This window comes from Rhineura floridana, chromosome 10 (genome assembly GCF_030035675.1).
Source record: "Rhineura floridana isolate rRhiFlo1 chromosome 10, rRhiFlo1.hap2, whole genome shotgun sequence".
NCBI lineage: Eukaryota > Metazoa > Chordata > Lepidosauria > Squamata > Rhineuridae > Rhineura > Rhineura floridana.
Genome location: NC_084489.1, coordinates 62,284,583 through 62,302,293, shown reverse-complemented (window position 1 = coordinate 62,302,293; position 17,711 = coordinate 62,284,583). Strand labels below are relative to the sequence as shown.

Here is a 17,711-nt window from a genome sequence, read left to right as displayed (position 1 = left end):
TGTATGCGAAGCACGTCTGCTATCACTGAGTCATGACCCTTCAGATAGTGAAACTGTGTTTACAGTAATTTATAAAACTAATTGATATCAAACTTAGTTCAGATGCCTTAAATGTAAGGGGAGTCTTTCTAGTGGAAGCTAAGTCAGAGTCTTTCTAGTGTGAGATCTCTCAAAAGGTTCCAGTATGGAAGGAATGTATTTTGATGTAAAGATTGTTTTTGCTATTCATAATTGCCATATTTTATGATCTCTGGGATGTTTTGATTGATATTAATGTTACCATCTTGATCAACCACAAGTAGACATAGATGCAGTTGAATTAAGTCTCCTGTAATTTAACTGTGCAGTGACCTTGTGTGGCTTTAAAAATAAAATATTTCACATTCAGCCCAAAATAGGTTCTCAGACAGATTTAGACTCAAATGAAGAAGAACTTGATATGGATAAAATTCCGGTTACGATTGAAATTCCCAGCGCTTATGAGGGTGGTAAGTAATGGCAAAAATAATTATATGTGACATTATAGTTGCTTTATTTGAGAAAAAATATGTGTCCAAAATTATGTTGATAATGTTGGAACCTGTTAAGCTTTATTTATTTAAAATTTTTATACTGCCGCTTCACAAATAGTACACAAGGCTGTGTAGAAAGGATAGCATTATAGACATTCCACAACATATCAAAAAACAGTAACAGTTAAGGCCACAATCCTGCCCACACTTTCAAGGGAGTAAACTCCTTTGGGATCTGTGCAGCTTATGTCCGAGGGGAGATGTGTGATAGGAAATAGTGTTGCATAAGATCACATTGCAAAAGGTAAGGAAGACAAGATCAGAAAGTAAGAGTCAGACAATAAGTAGGCATCAAAGACCAAGTCAGAGCAGTTCTCTGTTCAATGAGCCAGACTGATTGTCCCTAACCTGGTACCCTCCATATGTTGCTGAACTACACCTCCCATTATCCCTGAACATCGACCACGCTGGCTGGGATTTGTTCAGAACATCTGAAGGGTGCCAAGCTGGAGAAAGCTGAGTTAGGCAGAAACACAATTCTGTAAAACAATTTGTCACCCAGCAAGCCAGACACAGCCTACCAGCCGTGTATCATGGGCATGGCCTACCAAGGGTTTGATAAGCCTCATGTTTTTGCTGTATAACTGGGATGATAAAATAAAAGGATTATTGAGCACCTGGCAGGTTACATTCCATAGACTATGTTCCCCTTGGTGGGTTCCCATCTAAGAGACAGATTCTATGAGTGATCACTTACATTGGAAACCATCTTCTGTCAAACTGTATTATTTATCCACCTAGCCCAATATTGTCTACTGTGACTGGCAGTGGCTCTCTAGGGTCCACAGGCAGGAGGTCTTTCCCTATTAACCTACTACCAGATGCTTTTAACTGGAGATGTCAAAAACAACCAGGACCTTCTGCATGTGCTCTGTCACTGAGTTATGGCCTGGGTAGCCTGAAGTTGGAAAGTTATTTTTAAAAGAAACTAGTTCTAGTTCAAGTTCAACATATCCAAAAAGAACTAATTCCAGTTCACCTTCTAAAATGAACTTGTTTGGTTCATATTCAGTTTATAGTTCACGTTCATCCAAATGTTCCTCAGCAAATTACTTCAACATTCACAGTGTTACAAGCTGCTCTTGTTCTGATGCACAAAACATACTTAAGACCAGGGCCACATTCACACCATACATTTATTCCACTTTAAAGAGTCATGGCTTCCTCCCAGAATCCTGGGAAGTGTAGTTTGTGAAGGGTGGTGAGAGTTGTTAGGAGACCCCTATTCTTCTCACAGAGCTACAGTTCTCAGAATGGTTTAACAGTCAGTTCCACTTTCCAGAGAATTCTTGTAGTTGCATCCTCTATGAGGGGAATAGGGGTCTCCTAAAAACTCTCAGCACTCTTCACAAACTACACTTCCCAAGATTCTTTGGGGGAAGCCATTACTCTTTAAATTGGAATAATAGCGGAATGAATGTATGGTGTGAATGTGGTCTAAGAAAACATTAAAACACATCCACGGTGGAATGTGAATTGTTCAGTTTATTTTTTCAAACAATTATCTTTATTATTCCAAGCACTGGGGGTAGCCAATGTGGCATCCTCCAAATGTTGTTGGACTACCACTCTCATGGGCCCTAACTAGCATGGCCAGTGGTAAGGGATGATGAGACATGTAGTCCAACATCATCTGAAGGGCACCACATTGGCTACCCCTGGCCAATGCACACTTATCTGGAAATAAGCCATTGTGTTCAGTGTGCTCACTCCCAGATAAATGCACACAATATTGCAGACTCAGCTACTCAGGCTGGTTCAGTTGCGTTGATAATCTTTTTTCTCCCTTTCTTCCTTCTTGGACTTCTATTATCTGTTGTTGAGCAGTGATAAAATGGAATAGTTGAGAGCATCTGAGCTCTTCATTGGGTGATAGAAACCCCAGTTTTGTTTTATGTACTCAGGAAGACTTTTCTCACAGTCTGGTAGCAAGACACTATTTGCTCTGTAATCTTTAGAGACAGTCTTAATGAGCAAGAAAGACACGAACCCCTAAGATAAAACTGCTGAGGAACAGTGACTTTTTCCATGGCTTGTCAGTAGGAGAGAGCTCAAACAGAAATATCTGATGCACAGAAGCAACTCCAGTTATTCCAACAGATTACACTGTTTGTTTCTATTTCAAATTACTTTGTCAGTGCAAGAAGAAAGGGTTAAGAGGAAGGTCAGCTTTAACAGACAGTTGAAGTAAAGGCCATGACAAGGAGTTTTTAATAAATTTGAAATCCATATCTCGCTCATTATTGTAACCCCTTTGAAGTATGAAGCTTAGACATCTTTACATGGTTTTCCAATTGATCCTCTCAACAGAATGTTTTCAGTGTGTTTCAGTGAGGGTGGGGGAGCTGCAACTGCAAAACTTAGGAGAAAAAAATTAATACATGATTATTCCAAAGTTAGGCAAGTTAAATTCTTAATGATAGCTATAAAAAAGGTTATGTATTTCTTTTTATCTATTTAGAAAAATGTATGAACTGCTTGCTAAAAAAGAAAACCCTGTCTAAGTGGTGTACATAAAACACTATAAAATATAATCAATAAAACAGAAAAAAACAACATATTAAAAATGAGTATGCATAACTAAATTATGTGTCTGGATAGGCTTGCTGAAATAAGTAAGTATTTAGCAGGCATTCTAAACAGTGCAGTGAAGGTGCACTGCTTAATATTAATAGGCAGGGTGTTTCAAACCATAGGTGCTGCCACACTGAGTGAACAAATTTGGAACAAGCGTTATATGGCACTTATCAAAGGGCCAGTTCCACCAATTGAAGCTGTCCAGTAGGCAGTTAAATTCATCTTAACTCTTTCCCACTGAAATCATTGGGACTTCAGAATGTTTGACTTTGGCTGGATCTGGACACAGGATGATCTCAATGGCTTTAAAAGGGGATTGGACAAATTCATGGAGGTTAAAGCCATCAGTGGCTACTACGCATGATAGATAGATGCTCCTCCAGGATCAAACACAGCATGCCTTTGAATACCTGTTCCAACACCAAGAGAAGACTACTGCCTTCACATGCAGCTTGTCCTGTAGGCATCTGCTGTGTCCATGCAGCAGTGTACTGTGGACTCAGTGCTGCTCAGGATTGCAAGTTTTGTTCAGTGTCCACGCAACATCATCCTCATAATAATGCCGTCCCATATTTTTGTTTCACTCATTTAATATGGTTTTACTATTTCTGCGTTCTTATTTTTATATGAAAACATTACTTTTACTTATTCCACAGAAATGGTAAATATGGATCAAATGGGAAAATAATATGAGATGGTTTTTTTCATGAGGATTATGTCATGCGGATGCTGCCCAAAATTTGCATGCACAAGCAGCACTGAGTCCACAATAAGATGCAGTGTGGAAGTGCCCTTGGTGGAACAGAAGACTGGTCTAGATTGTCCTTTGGTCTGATCCAGCAGTATATTCTGTTGTGTTTGCTTAGAGTTTCACTAGGTTGATAGACTCTTGTGAACCAGTTGTCCTCCTACAACTCTTGTTGAATCATATATATATATGGGTGGGGGGTGTATATCTTCAGGGTTGGACCAGGCACATGAGTTCTGATTCCAAAGTCTATGATTTTTAAAACATTATTTTAATGGGAAGGGATGTGCATCAAGGTGGAATGGAAACTGAGAGGAAGGAGTAAGTGATGTCCTATTTGGAAGGGATCCACAGTAGATGCAGGAAAATCATAACTTAAGTGCAGGACACGGAATAATGGGCTCAAGTTACAGGACGCGAGATTTCAGCTGAACCTCAGGAAAAACTTCCTAACTATTAGAGCAGTATGACAATGGAACCTGTTACCTAGGGAGGTGCTGGACTGTCCAACGCTGGAGGCATTCAAGAGGCAGCTAGATAGCCACCTGTTGGAAATGCTTCAAGTTGGATTCCTGCATTGAGCAGGGGGTTGGACTCAATGGCCTATAGGTCCCTTCCAACTCTACTATTCTATGATTCTATGAACCTATGTTAATCATGTTCATTTGTTTCAATGCTCTACTATGACTAGCATTGGATCCAGCCCCCAGGCAGCAAGTCATAGCCATGCATTCCCCCGCTACTGCCCAGTTGCCCCAGAATAAGCTAGTGCTTGTGGACATAAGATGCATTTCTAATATAGGATACTGGAAATAGTATTTGACCAGAGAGAAGTTGTTGTAAGCTGCTCTGGCCAACACTGCATCAAACAGAAGTAAGTTTGCAGTGTTTATGTTCCATAGAATTGAATGAAATCCCTAAAAAACAACCAGCTGCTATCTGCATAGGTCCTACTCTGGGCTCTGTTTCTTGATCACACTAGAGTGTGATGGAAAGATGGAGTGAAACTGAATGCTCTAAAATGGTTTGTCTCATATCTACTGTATATCTGCACATGCTCACACATTGTCTAATAGTGAACTCAATTCTCCAAGTGCCATCTTTATGCAGCCAAAATGACAACCCATCCATGCATGTGTGGGAGATATCAGCAGGCTTAGGAGAACCCTAAGCTTTGCAGAAACAAAACTCGCAGGGGGAAAAACCCCGCTAAGATGTGAGGGGACAGGACCCTCCAAAACAGCCACATTAGGTCAGAGCACACTCAGTGGGCATAGAATGCTAACTGACTATTGGTGGAGGAACAGAAAGCTGCATGGGGAGGAGGAATGGAATGGTGTATTCTGGAAAAGAGCATGAGTTGAACCCTTGACAGGAGCACTCCATAGTGCAACATTTTGTTGCTATTCCCACTTGTTCCCTGACTATTGCTTATAGGAACAACACTATTCATATGACTTAATGTTTAACATCCTTTGAGCCTCTATTTTCAGTCATTAGTTTGCATTAAGAAAACTAACCCACATATTCATATAAACTGAAAGAGTGTGTGCGGGAAGGGGGTGGGATAAGAATTGGACAGACACCCTAACAGCTCTGCTTGTGGAAACACAGGTGTAGATACAGAAAGGATAGGTAATATGCATTAGGCTCTGAATTTGTACTCCTCAATAGCTTATATTAAAAAATAGCTAATCTGCATTAAGCTCTGAATGGGTACTCTTACATAGCTTAGTGAAAGTTCCTCCATGAATGTGTTGCCTGAATGCCCCCTCCCTAGCAGTCCCTTCCCCTAATACATTTCTCCATGACTTTTGTTCTCCAAAGGTGGCCATCAAGCCCCCTGCGACAAGTCAGCATATGCTATGAGAACAGTTGCACCAGAAAATGGGAAGACACAGGGGGGGTCTATATTTAATCCATGGTTTTTTTTTAAAAAGCCCTTAAATATTTGCCAACGTTTTCTGAATACGTAAGAACTACAATTAAACATTACAATTGCAGGGAAACTTTTTTATTATTATTTCATCTCCAGGTCATCTCCAAGGCAGCCATGTTGTGTCTTTGTGTCTATGGCTTCAAACAAAGCAACAACTCCAATAAGTGTCCATATACAATTTCATATTGCCACCATAGCTGTTTTTAAACATTTAAACATTATTTCATCCAATACTGTAAGCCATTGGCTAGTAAAAAAAAAAGTCAAAACATTTAAAGGCTCATCAAAAACGACCTGTCATTCATGACATGGCAGTACCATCGAGACGGAAAGATTTATAAAGCTTTGGCTTCTGGCTGTTGTTTCTGAAAAGAGCTTATTTATTAAATAAACGGATTTCTATCTTCCAGCAAAAGACATAGGAATGTCAGATCTCGGAGCTGCAGTGACAGTATCTTTTTGAAACATTATAGTGATAACTTTATCAGCAGTGTGTGACACAGGGTGACACCAGGCCACAACATGTGCCTTTGTTGTAGGTGTCTACAAACATTTCAGATAAATTGTTTGCTTGTTCTGAAAGAAAGCCTATGTCCTCTTGGCTCTCTCATCTGCTTCTTTCTTGGTTTTAACTTTGTAAATTAAATATATTTTCCCAGTGGCTTGAATTTGCTGGCAGCTAAAAACCAGGCTGAATGACAAAAACTCACACGTAACATTACTAGTGACTCTTTAAATGGAATTTTTCATTCAGACTTTGACATTAAACTAGAAAAGCCTTTTGGCTGTGACCATACAAGCATAATAAATTGTGTATGTTTGCGATACTGAATGAATCTTGCCCATATGCTGCGCTGCAAGGCTACATGAATGAAGCATTTACCAAATCAGGCCCACCACATTAAACAGAAAAACAATCTTTATTCATGGTAACTTATCAGTTTCAATTAATCAACCTTAACAATGGAAATTCTGATGTGTTCAAGCAACTTGAAAGCAATAGGTCATCTCCAGGGCAGCCATGTTGTGTCTTTGTGCCTATGGCTTCAAACAAAGCAACATCTCCAATAAATGTCCATATACAATTCCATATTGCCAGCATATCTGAGTTTAAACATCTACATACACCTCGATCTCTTAATGTACCCACTCTGCAGATATGTACAGACTTTGCTTGGGGGTTTGCTGTTCCCAAATGTAATTGTTTTCTAGCATTTTTTTGGAGCTCTGTTAAGTTCAAACAAAGGAAAAGACATTTCCATTGGATGACCATCCTTTCAGTTCCTCTGCTGCTATGTGAATAAGCATTGTGCAAACCATTCCAATGGTATTGAAAGGGGGTAACCATTGGTTTGATTTGGTTACACGGTTTCGTAAAGAGCTCCCTCCCACTGCCTTAGGGTCTGTGAAAGGTCCGTGACCTGTTTAGAACTGCCAAGTGAAATGTCATGTCGCCCCTCCCAAATGGGAGTATCTGCATTCATTTGATCAGTATAAAAAATGATTGGGGATGGGGAGATCAGTGCTTTTGAATTGCAATTTATAGCAGTTTACAAAAATGCACATTGTTGGAAAAGAAAACATGGAAGTGTTTCTTTCTAAATTGCATTACCTGTGAAATGTCATTAGTCTTTTTAGGATATTTGCATCCAATTTTTACTATGAAACTCAGGAGAGGCTTGAAGTGAAGAAACTGACTTTTCCCCTGCATTATGTTAACTCTTACTCCCCTTATTCTCTGTTTAATTTTGGCATCCAGATATCTGAAAACTGAAGTTTCATGCTTCATTTGCAAATTTCCAGTTTTATTAGTGCCTTCTTTATGATAATACAATGTGGTAGTAAGTTCTCCAGAATGACATGATGATCATACTTTCCTTATGCAAAATCATTGTTTAAATGCATTTTCCTTTGAGTGTATATTTTAATTTGTTACAAATGCAACTAGACTGATATTTTCTCTTTCCTTAATCCCCATTCTCTTCCCTTTCCCCACCCAACCCCAAAAATGTTTTGCAAAAAGCTTTCAAGATTTTCAGGCAATTCGTAAAAATTATCTGTTGTATTAGGAGCCTCTGTTTGCTCTGAACAATATTACATTTGTAAATGGCGACACAGCAGTTAAAATGGTTGGAATCCTATTTTAGGTTGTGTGTGTTAATATTCCTGCATTTTCTCCCCATTTGGAAAATATAGATTATCCCTATTACATATATTATGTAATTGCATATATATTATATGGTTTGTGCTATTTTCCTGAACCAGGGTGGAGGACTAGTATTACAGATGTGCGGGAACTAGCAAGTTGCAAATGGGTTAGCAAGGGTCTTTCAAGAGGAGGTTGTGGTTAGCTTCTATCCCTTCCCTCCCATAGAATGAGAGGCGCGCTTGTCTCACCTCCCAATGGAGACTGAGGCTGGTTATTTATAGGGATTCCCTCGGAGACGCCATGGGCACCTGCTTCCCAAACTCTGGAAGGTTCAAAGTAGAACAGCAGTATTTCATTAACTGCTGCATTGGTGACCTCACCTGATTAACTGCTATGCCTCAAGACGTCACATTCCACACAAACAGCAACATGTGGATGAACAATAAGGGGGTTGCACAGCAGCTGGGATAGAAACTAACATGTAAATTCATATGGCACGTGAACGGAGAACATCAGCCCCTTTTTCTATGGCATCCTCTTCTGCCTGAAAATTTTCAACTGGATCTACAGTAGAGTTGCCACCTTTATTTTTCCAGACAGAACTTTGTATGCTTCAAACAGCTGTATCTGGCAGAAGTTCAACAAGTATGACTTTTTCCACCATGAAGATGTAGTGACAGGGAAAGGCTTTACCCACTGAATTTCTGCCTTTCGTGCAAATCTTAGTAAGACGAGATTCTGCCAGGAAAAAAAACCCACCCTAATTTCACTGTATTGTATATCAGGCTGTGTCTCTAGAAACTCCTCTCTGTCTGTCCCTACTTTAAAGGCTACTTTCCAGAATTCCTGCACGGAAGCACCTTCTGTGTATGAACAGGTGAAACAGCCGTGACTTTCACTCCCATGCCAATTAAATTACTTATATGCAAGTCTCATTGATTTAAACAGAGTGAGCTTTCCACTGACTTCATTGGGACTTATAGGTAAGTGTGTATAGGATTGCAGCTTTAGTATGTGTGTGTTTCTGTGTCTGCCTGCCTGCCTGTCTACAAGTATGTATAGGATTGCAGCCTTTGTGTGTGTGTATTTACAGTATTATTTATTTATTTGTTTGTTTGTTTTGTATCCCACCCTTCCTCCCAGCAGGAGCCCAAGGCAGCAAACAAAGCACTAAAACACTTTAAAACATTATAAAAACAGATCTTAAAATACATTAAAACAAAACAGCATGAAAAAACATTTTTTTAAAAAAAAAACTTTAAAAAGGGTTCAAAACATTATTAAAAAACATATTAAACAATTCTGACACAGATGCAGTCTGGGATAGGTCTCAACTTAAAAGGCTTGTTGAAAGAGGAAAGCCCTACACTGCTTCTCTATATTACATAGGAACACAGGAAGCTGCCTTATACTGAGTCAGACCATTGGTCCATCTAGCTCAGTGTTGTTTACACTGGCTGGCAGCGGCTCTCCAAGGTTTCAGACAGGAGTCTCCCAGCCCTACCTGGAGATGCCAGAGTTTGAACCTGGGACCTCTTACATGCAAAACAGATGCTCCATTTTTGGATGCCCACTAGGAGTAATTCTTAACATTTAAATAGCTCTTTCAAGTGTTTGAAGTATTCAACCTGCATTATCTGACTACAACCTATACAACAGGGCGGGGAACCTGTGGCCCTCCAGATGTCCTTGGATTTCAGCTCCCATCAGCCCCAGCCAGCATGGCCAGTGGTCAGGCATGATAGGAATTGTAGTACAGCAACATCTGGAGGGAATAAGGTTAGCCACCGCTGTTTTTACAACAACTGTATAAGATAAGTCAGTATTATGGTATATGGGGATAGACACTGAGCTGAGAGAGAATTGCTTGCCTACTTCTTCTGCTGAATTCATGGCAGAGGTGAAATTTTAATCAAGGACTGACTAGCCAAGCTGTGGTCTCTTAGCCACTATGCTACATCAGCTGTGTATGAGCTTTACTCCCAAGTAAGAAGTGTGATGTAGTGGATGCAAATGCAGAGAACATAAGAAGAGCCTGCTGGATCAGGCCAATGGCCCCGCTAGTCCTGCATCCTGTTCTTACAGTGGCAAGCCGGATGCCCATGGGAAGCCTGCAAGCAGGACCTGAGCACACAGCACTCTTGCCCTTGTGGTTCCCAGCAACTGGTATTCAGAAGGATACGGCTTCCAACCATGGAGCCAGAGCACTGCCATCATGGCTAGTAGCCACTGACAGTCTTATTCTCTATGCATTCTCTACTCCCCTTTTAAAGCCAACCAGGTTGGTAGCCATCACTGCCTCTTGTGGGGGCACACACTCAATCACAAATTTCAATGGGTGACCTTGGGCCAGATCTCTGTCTCAAAATAACATACCTCACAGAGCTCTTGTCAGAGTAAAAACAGTAATCCCCACATACTTGAGCTCATTGGATAAAGAGTGGGGGTTGAAAAGTGTGTGTTGGGCTGTAGGCAATTGTTTAAAGTCAGTAAAAGGGGGACATATCTAAATTATATCAGGGGAATCCCAGCTTTTACAAACTGGTTTTTACAAATGAAAGAGAACATAATTCTCCCCAGAATGAAATGGGGCAAAGTGTGTTTTAAAATAGAAAACATGTAGTCTAAAATAGACATTAAAACCTTCCACACTATCAGCTCATAAAACAATATGTACTTACTCAAATTATTAATAAGACTAAATAGTAAACAATTTTTTTAGAAAGTGTTTACTAATGATCTTGCTAACAGGGTAAAAACAGCAACAACACCAATAACACATTTAAGTAAGACAAGAGACAAATTAAGAGAAAATAAGTTACATAGGAGCCTGTCTTGTACCAAGTCATGTTTTATGTATTTATTAAATTATTTTATGTTCTATCTTCATTGTGGGAGGCAGTAAGCCTCTGAATATCAGTTGCTGGAAATCATAAGAGTGCTGTTGTGCTCACATCCTGTTTTCTGGCTTCCCACAAGCATCTGGTTGGGCACCATCACAGCAGGACCCTGGACTAGCTGGGCCATTGGCCTGATCCAGCAGGCTCTTACGTTCTTAGATCACTGGTCCAGCTGACTCAATAATGTCTACACCAGAGATAGCTAACCTTTTTTTCTTTTTTCTTTTTGGCCTGAGGGTTACATTCAACCTTTTCCAGCCCTATGGCGCCACATCCTAGCAGAGTTTGGACAAATTACTTTTTTTGAACTACAACTCCCATCAGCCCCAGCCAGCATGGCCACTGGATTGGGCTGATGGGAGTTGTAGTTCAAAAAAAGTAACTTTTCCGAGCTCTGCATCCTAGCAGTGTCTGTGCTCACCCCACACTCTCACAGGCACACTATTGCATTTACTCACATTCACAGGCACACAGCCCTCCCCCATTCAGCTCATCTGTGAGATCAGCTGAAGAGGGAGTGATCATCCTCTCCCGACTTACCGAATGATCAATCTGATAATTAAGGAAGGGGCGATTTGCATCCCCATTAGGGATCATTTTAAATCTGTCCATCCATCCTGGAATTGTATCTACTTTTTTTCCCCTTTATGCCACCATCACCAATATTGCTGTGGTCTGGAGGGCCAGAAAAAATGGTTTGAGGAACTTGGTGCAGCCCATAGGCTAGTGGTCACTCCTGGTCTACATTGGCAGCCAGCAGCTCCCCAGGGTTTCAGACAGGAGTCTTTCCCAGCCCTCCTTGAAGATGCCAGGAACTTAACCAGGGACCTCCTGCATGAAACATTTCTGAGGGACCACAGCTCAGTGGTATGCTTTTTGTTGCGCTGTGTGTAATTTGTGTGCTTAATTTAGTTTAAAGCAACACCACAGCAGCAGTGTAACAGCAGATGTTGAAATGCGAGTGTGCCAGCGTGTGTGTGCGTTTGCCTAAGAAAGCAGGCTTTTACCCTTCATCAGCATCACTGAGACTTGAGACTTAGTAAAATAAGAAAAGCTACTTTATTTATAGAAATACCTAGTTTTAACTAACTTAAGTTGGTGGCATAATGCCCAGGTGCAGGAGTCAGCCTTATGGCTTGGAGAGAGCAGAGACAAAGGGATGTCTCCTCTCTCCCGGACAGTTGGAGAACAAAGGAGTGGAAAGGGTGGAAGGAGGATGGGCAGGTAAGCTTCCCTAAAGATGTAACAGTCTAGCGCCAGAAGGAAGTCAGTCAGAGCATCACAGGTAAAGGTAAACAAGCCTATCCATCTGGAGGACCCTAGCTCTATCTCCCTTCTGGATCACAAACAAAAGAACAAAACAGGAGTTGCTCTTGCCCCACTTCCAACACCCCTTCTCAACAAGTGTTTGGTTCAGTCCACGAGATTTGTCTTGTCTCGCAGCTTGCAATTTCTGACTTTGCCCAATGCCTTCGTGAGAGTGTCTGCAGTCATGTTTTCTGTTGGACAATACTCCATCTTGAGCAGTCCTCTGTGGTAGGTGGGTGCTTCACATCTATGTACTTGCTGCGTGAACTCACCCCTTCTGACTCCAAGAGTCTGTTGCATCCTTGCTTGCTTCCCAGTCCTTTTTGGTTGGCAAGCTGGTTTTTCAGCACAGGTATCCCACTGCTACCAACACATCTGGCTTGGTAACAGGCTTTTCTTTAGCATGTGGCTTTTTCTTGAATTTCCTCTTGTAGTCTGCAGCTTTCCTTCCTTGAGGAAGCTTGGTCAGTGTCCAAGTTTTACTTTGGTGTAGAGATTCTAGCCCTTCCTTGGCTGCCTGCCTCCACCTCTCAGCTTCGGCTTTGGGTAAGGCATCAATCTCTTTCCAGGTCTCTGGTTCTGGAAGTTCATCTCTTACAAGGTAAGCGAGTCTCTCTGGTGGTACACCTCTGTTGGTGTGTTCAGAGCATCTGGGTGCTGGCGCTGCAGCTGCCCCTTCTGGCTGTGATGCCTCGTCTGGCTCTGTTGCCTCTTCTGGCTCAGACTCCTCACCTTCCTCTGCAGATATATTGTTATACCTTCTGTGGTGGAAGAATAACTCAGCTTCTTCTTCCATTTTGCTGTCATCTGTTTGGTGTGGCGCCCCTTCTGGTTGGTGTGCGCACTTTCTTTCATCAAAATGGACAGCTCTGCATACTTCAACTTTGCCAGTTTTGGGATCTATTACTCTGTATCCCTTTTGCGTTGGAGAATATCCAATGAATATTACTTCCCTGGCAGTGTTGTCAAGTTTGGATCTCTTTTGTTTTGGGATGTGCACAAAAGCCTTGCACCCAAATACACAAAGGTGAGACATACTTGGTGTCCTACTATGCCACAGTTCAGATTGGTGTTTTGTTGGTTGCAGATGCAGGAAGTCGGTTCTGCAGGTAAGTGGCAGTAACCGCAGCTTCTCCCCAGTACTATTTTGGCAACTGCGCATCTTCCAACAAGGAATTAATCATTTGTCCAAGGGTCCTGTTCATTCTCTCCGAGACCTCATTCTGCTCTGGGTTGTAGACAACTGTAGTCTGGTGCTCTATGCCTTCTTCACAGAGGAAGTCTTGCATAGCCCTAGACACATTCCCCCCCATTATCAGATCTTATGATCTGTGGCTTTCTGCCAAATTTGTTGGACACAATCCTAACATAGTCCTTCAGTTTTTGAAGTACTTGACTTTTCTCCTTTATTAAATACATTGTAGTATATCTGGAGTAGTCATCTATAAAAGTCAGCATGTATAAATGTCCACCTTGGGAGGGCATTCTCATTGGCCCACATAGATCTGTGTGGATTAACTCTAGAGGCCTTTTGGTTTTCCTCTCACTTTTCTTAGGAAATTTTGGCTTCACACTTTTAGTTTTAATACAGCACTCGCAAGTCTGTGTACAATTGCACTGTCTCACTTTAAAGCCTCTTGCTAAATTCTCTTTTTCAAGAGCAGTAACTCTGGCAAAGCTAGCATGTCCCATTCTTCTATGCCAGGTATGCAAGCATTCAAAATCACTGGTTTCCTTGACCACATTTGCAGGCATGGTTTCTAAGCATTCAAGAATAAAAAGTCCATTTTTCACTTTTGCAGTGCAACTTATTACTCCTTTATCTAGAACATGGCAAAGTTCTCCACTCACATGGAATTCGCCTGCAAATTGCATTATTCTGGTAACACTGATTAAATTGTCTTTAAAATCTGGAACATATAGACAGCTTTTCAGTTCTATCTTTCTTTCCTCATGTGCCACTTTGCATAATAATTCAACTGTCCCTATTCCTTCAGATAATATTTCTTGTCCAGACGCTGTAAGTATCTTTTGCTTGTGATTTTCAAAACTTTTAAACAGGTTCCTATCGATTATAATATGTGAGGTGGATCCTGAGTCAATTAAAAATCTGTTTTTACAGTCACTGTTGCCTGGATAAGACACATAGCTAAAAGTCTCTGTTTCCAGCTTTCTCTGCCTTTGTTTAAACTTAAAGTCAGTTTGCTTGGGAGCTTCTCTGACTTCAGCCGGCCTCTGATTATAGTCAGCCTTTGCTCTCGTCTGCCCTCTATCGCAATTCCTTTGAAAATGATTTGGAGAGCCACATTTGAAACACAGATCCCGTCTGTCTTCCCTCTTTTGTGGATTGGGTTGATGACTCATACGGCTACCTTTTGTTTGTTTGTTTCTCCCCATAGTAAAGTTTGCTTGATCAGGGACAGCCTTTCCTGCCTTTCCTGAAAGTCTTGGTCTTTTAAATACGATACAAGCTGACTTAAACTTTGATCAGAACTTTCCAGTACACAGGAAATTAATTTATGATCCTGATTAAGAGTGCTTAAAAGCAATCCTTTCTTTAATTCTTCATCTAATATTCTGCCACATCTCTCAAGTTTAGCAAGTTCTGAAAAATGCTCTATATATTTATCCAGACTGCCTCTTTCATTAGTTTCTTTCAGAGAAAATAACTTTTTGTAAAGATATAAGATGTGGCTTTTTGTCTTTTTGTCATAGACTTCTTGCAATTTTCCATACACTGTTGCAGCCTCTACAGATATTTAATGCTTCATCTGATAGAGCAGAAATAAGCAGAGACTTTACTTTTGCATGCTTACATCTCCATGAAGCCGTTGCGTTCGCATCCTCAGCCGAGGGTTCTCTCTCAGTCAGGATTCCTTCCAACTCTTCTCCTTCCAGGAGGGCTTTAAATCTTAAATCCCATAGTTCGGAGTTATCTTTTTCAAGCCTTGGAATGCGTCTCTCCAGCGAAGATACTTCAGCCATCCTTTTCTATCCTTGTTCTGCTTTTCCTTTGAACTTAAAGTCTCCCTTGTAAATTACACACAAGCACTTTCAGCTTCAACTACAACTTGCATTCAACTTAGTTTGCTGGGCCCATAACCCTTGTTGTGCTGTGTGTAATTTGTGTGCTTAATTTAGTTTAAAGCAACACCACAGCAGCAGAGTAACAGCAGATGTTGAAATGCAAGTGTGCCAGCATGTGCGTGCGTTTGCCTAAGAAAGCAGGCTTTTACCCTGCATCAGCATCACTGAGACTTGAGACTTAGTAAAATAAGAAAAGCTACTTTATTTATAGAAATACATAGTAGATAGAAAGGCATACCTAGTTCTAACTAACTAGCTAAGTTGGTGGCGTAACACCCAGGTGCGGGAGTCAGCCTCATGGCTTGGAGAGAGCAGAGACAAAGGGATGTCTCCTCTCTCCTGGACAGTCGGAGAACAAAGTAGTGGAAAGGGTGGAAGGAGGAGGGACAGGTAAGCTTCCCTAAAGATGTAACAGTCTAGCGCCAGAAGGAAGTCAGTCAGAGCATCACAGGTAAAGGTAAACAAGCCTATCCATCTGGAGGACCCTAGCTCTATCTCCCTTCTGGATCACAAACAAAAGAACAAAACAGGAGTTGCTCTTGCCCCACTTCCAACACTTTTCAAGCAGAAGATCCCTAGTTACATTCACCATTGTTAAGCAATTCTTTAAAAGGTGACCAAATGTTAGCAAATCAGTGGTGAATATTGATACGGAATTGCCTGGTTTTGGCTGGGCATGTTTGCCTTTAATTGTTAAATGACAGTAATTCAACAGACACAACTTTCTTAGAATAGAACTGAGATGAGGAGGAAATCTCTACTGTTGAATTTCTGCCTGTTCTGCAGTGGTTGAAAGCATAGAGCCTCTATTAGGAAAGAGGTGTTAACAAGATAGTTGCTTTTGCTTCTCTTCCAGTAGATTGGAAAATACAGGGATGAGTGGTCATATCCACTTATTTCAGCCCGTTTTGTATTTTTTAGAAAACAAGAGTGAAACACCATGGTCCTAACTTAAAAATGGCAGTGTGTTAGATGGAGTATAGAGTTCTGTGGTGAGGGATGTTTAACTACCCATGAGATGTTCCTGGTCTTACCTCATGAGTGGTATCCTGTTCTTGAATTAGATGTGGACTCTGGTCCACAATAGCTTATTGTGGACTCTGGACCACAGAAAAATACATGCAGTGCAATTCAGAAACAAGCCCCATTTCTCAATGGAGCTTACCTCCAGGTAAGGGATGCATAGGTTTGCAAGCCTTAGCCTTTCAGGTGCTACAACTCTTTGTTGTTTTTGCTGCAGCAGATTGATATGGCTTTTGAAGACAATGTGTTCCATCATCAATCCTAGAGACAAGACAAGGGGATGGCAATATCCCAAATGCTGTATTTATCATGCTCCTCAGCAGCTGGCAATAGCTGTTTGTACCCCTCCAAACTGACCTGTGGGGAATGTTGCATCAAACCCTATGCAATTTCAACCTATTCATGAGCTCCTTCTTCTTTTTCTCTGCTTCAGATTCTATGGATGAGGAAGACTTTGAGCAATTGCCTCCTCTGCCTTCATCCCGTTCATCTGTACCCTGATAGTTGGGGCAGGGGCCACCTGTGGGGAGAAAGAGTGAGCGAGCAAATATCTACAGCAAACACCTGGTCTCATGCAGAGGGTGTCCCTGCATGGCTCTCCTGTCCAGGGAAGATAAATGCTTTCAGTTTTCCTACCAACTTCTAGGGGTGCTCTGTGCAAAACAGGCTGTATAGGAAGCCATCCTTCCTGAGTAAGCTTCCCAATGACGGAGCGGCCCCCACATTGCTTGTAAGTTTGTCTATTCCCACCAGAGCTTAGGGTTCCTTTTTTTCTGTCTTAAACAACAGCCTTCAATAAAGAGTTAACTTCAGCCACATCTCTTTGAGTCATTACATGACACTGTCATACGGAAAACGGGATTAGACCAAGATGAAGGTGTGAAAATTGGAGAGAAAAATATCAATAATTTAAGATATGCAGATGATACCATACTACTAGCAGAAACCAGTAATGATTTGAAATGAATGCTGATGAAAGTTAAAGAGGAAAGCACAAAAGCAGGACTACAGGTGAACATCAAGAAGACTAAAGTAATGACAACAGAAGATTTATGTAACTTTAAAATTGACAACGAAGACACTGAACGTCAAGCATTATCACTACCTTAGCACGGTCATTAACCAAAATGGAGACAACAGTCAAGAAATCAGAAGAAGGCTAGGACTGGGGAGGGCAGCTGTGAGAGAACTGGAAAAGGTCCTCAAATGTAAAGATGTATCACTGAACACTAAAGTCAGGATCATTCAGACCATGGTATTCCCGAGCTCTATGTATGCATGTGAATGTTGGACAGTAAAAAAAGCGGATAAGAGAAAAATCAACTCATTTGAAATGTGTTGGAAGAGAGCTTTGCACATACCATGGACCGCATAAAAGACAAATAATTGGGTGTTAGAACAAATTAAA

At 41.1% G+C, this 17,711-nt stretch overlaps 1 protein-coding gene across 2 annotated transcripts in view; it reads left to right on the top strand.

Annotated features, from left to right (window-relative positions):
* C10H10orf67 (chromosome 10 C10orf67 homolog) overlaps nt 1-17,241 on the top strand; it is a 69,462-nt gene extending 52,221 nt beyond the window's left edge. For both annotated transcript variants that reach the window (XM_061586556.1, XM_061586557.1), the window contains 2 exons: nt 389-488; nt 16,737-17,241. In XM_061586556.1, the coding sequence (XP_061442540.1) occupies nt 389-488; nt 16,737-16,804 (168 nt within the window). In that variant the 3' untranslated portion in view covers nt 16,805-17,241. The remainder of the gene's footprint in view (nt 1-388; nt 489-16,736) is intronic.
* The last annotated feature ends 470 nt before the right edge of the window (nt 17,242-17,711 follow it).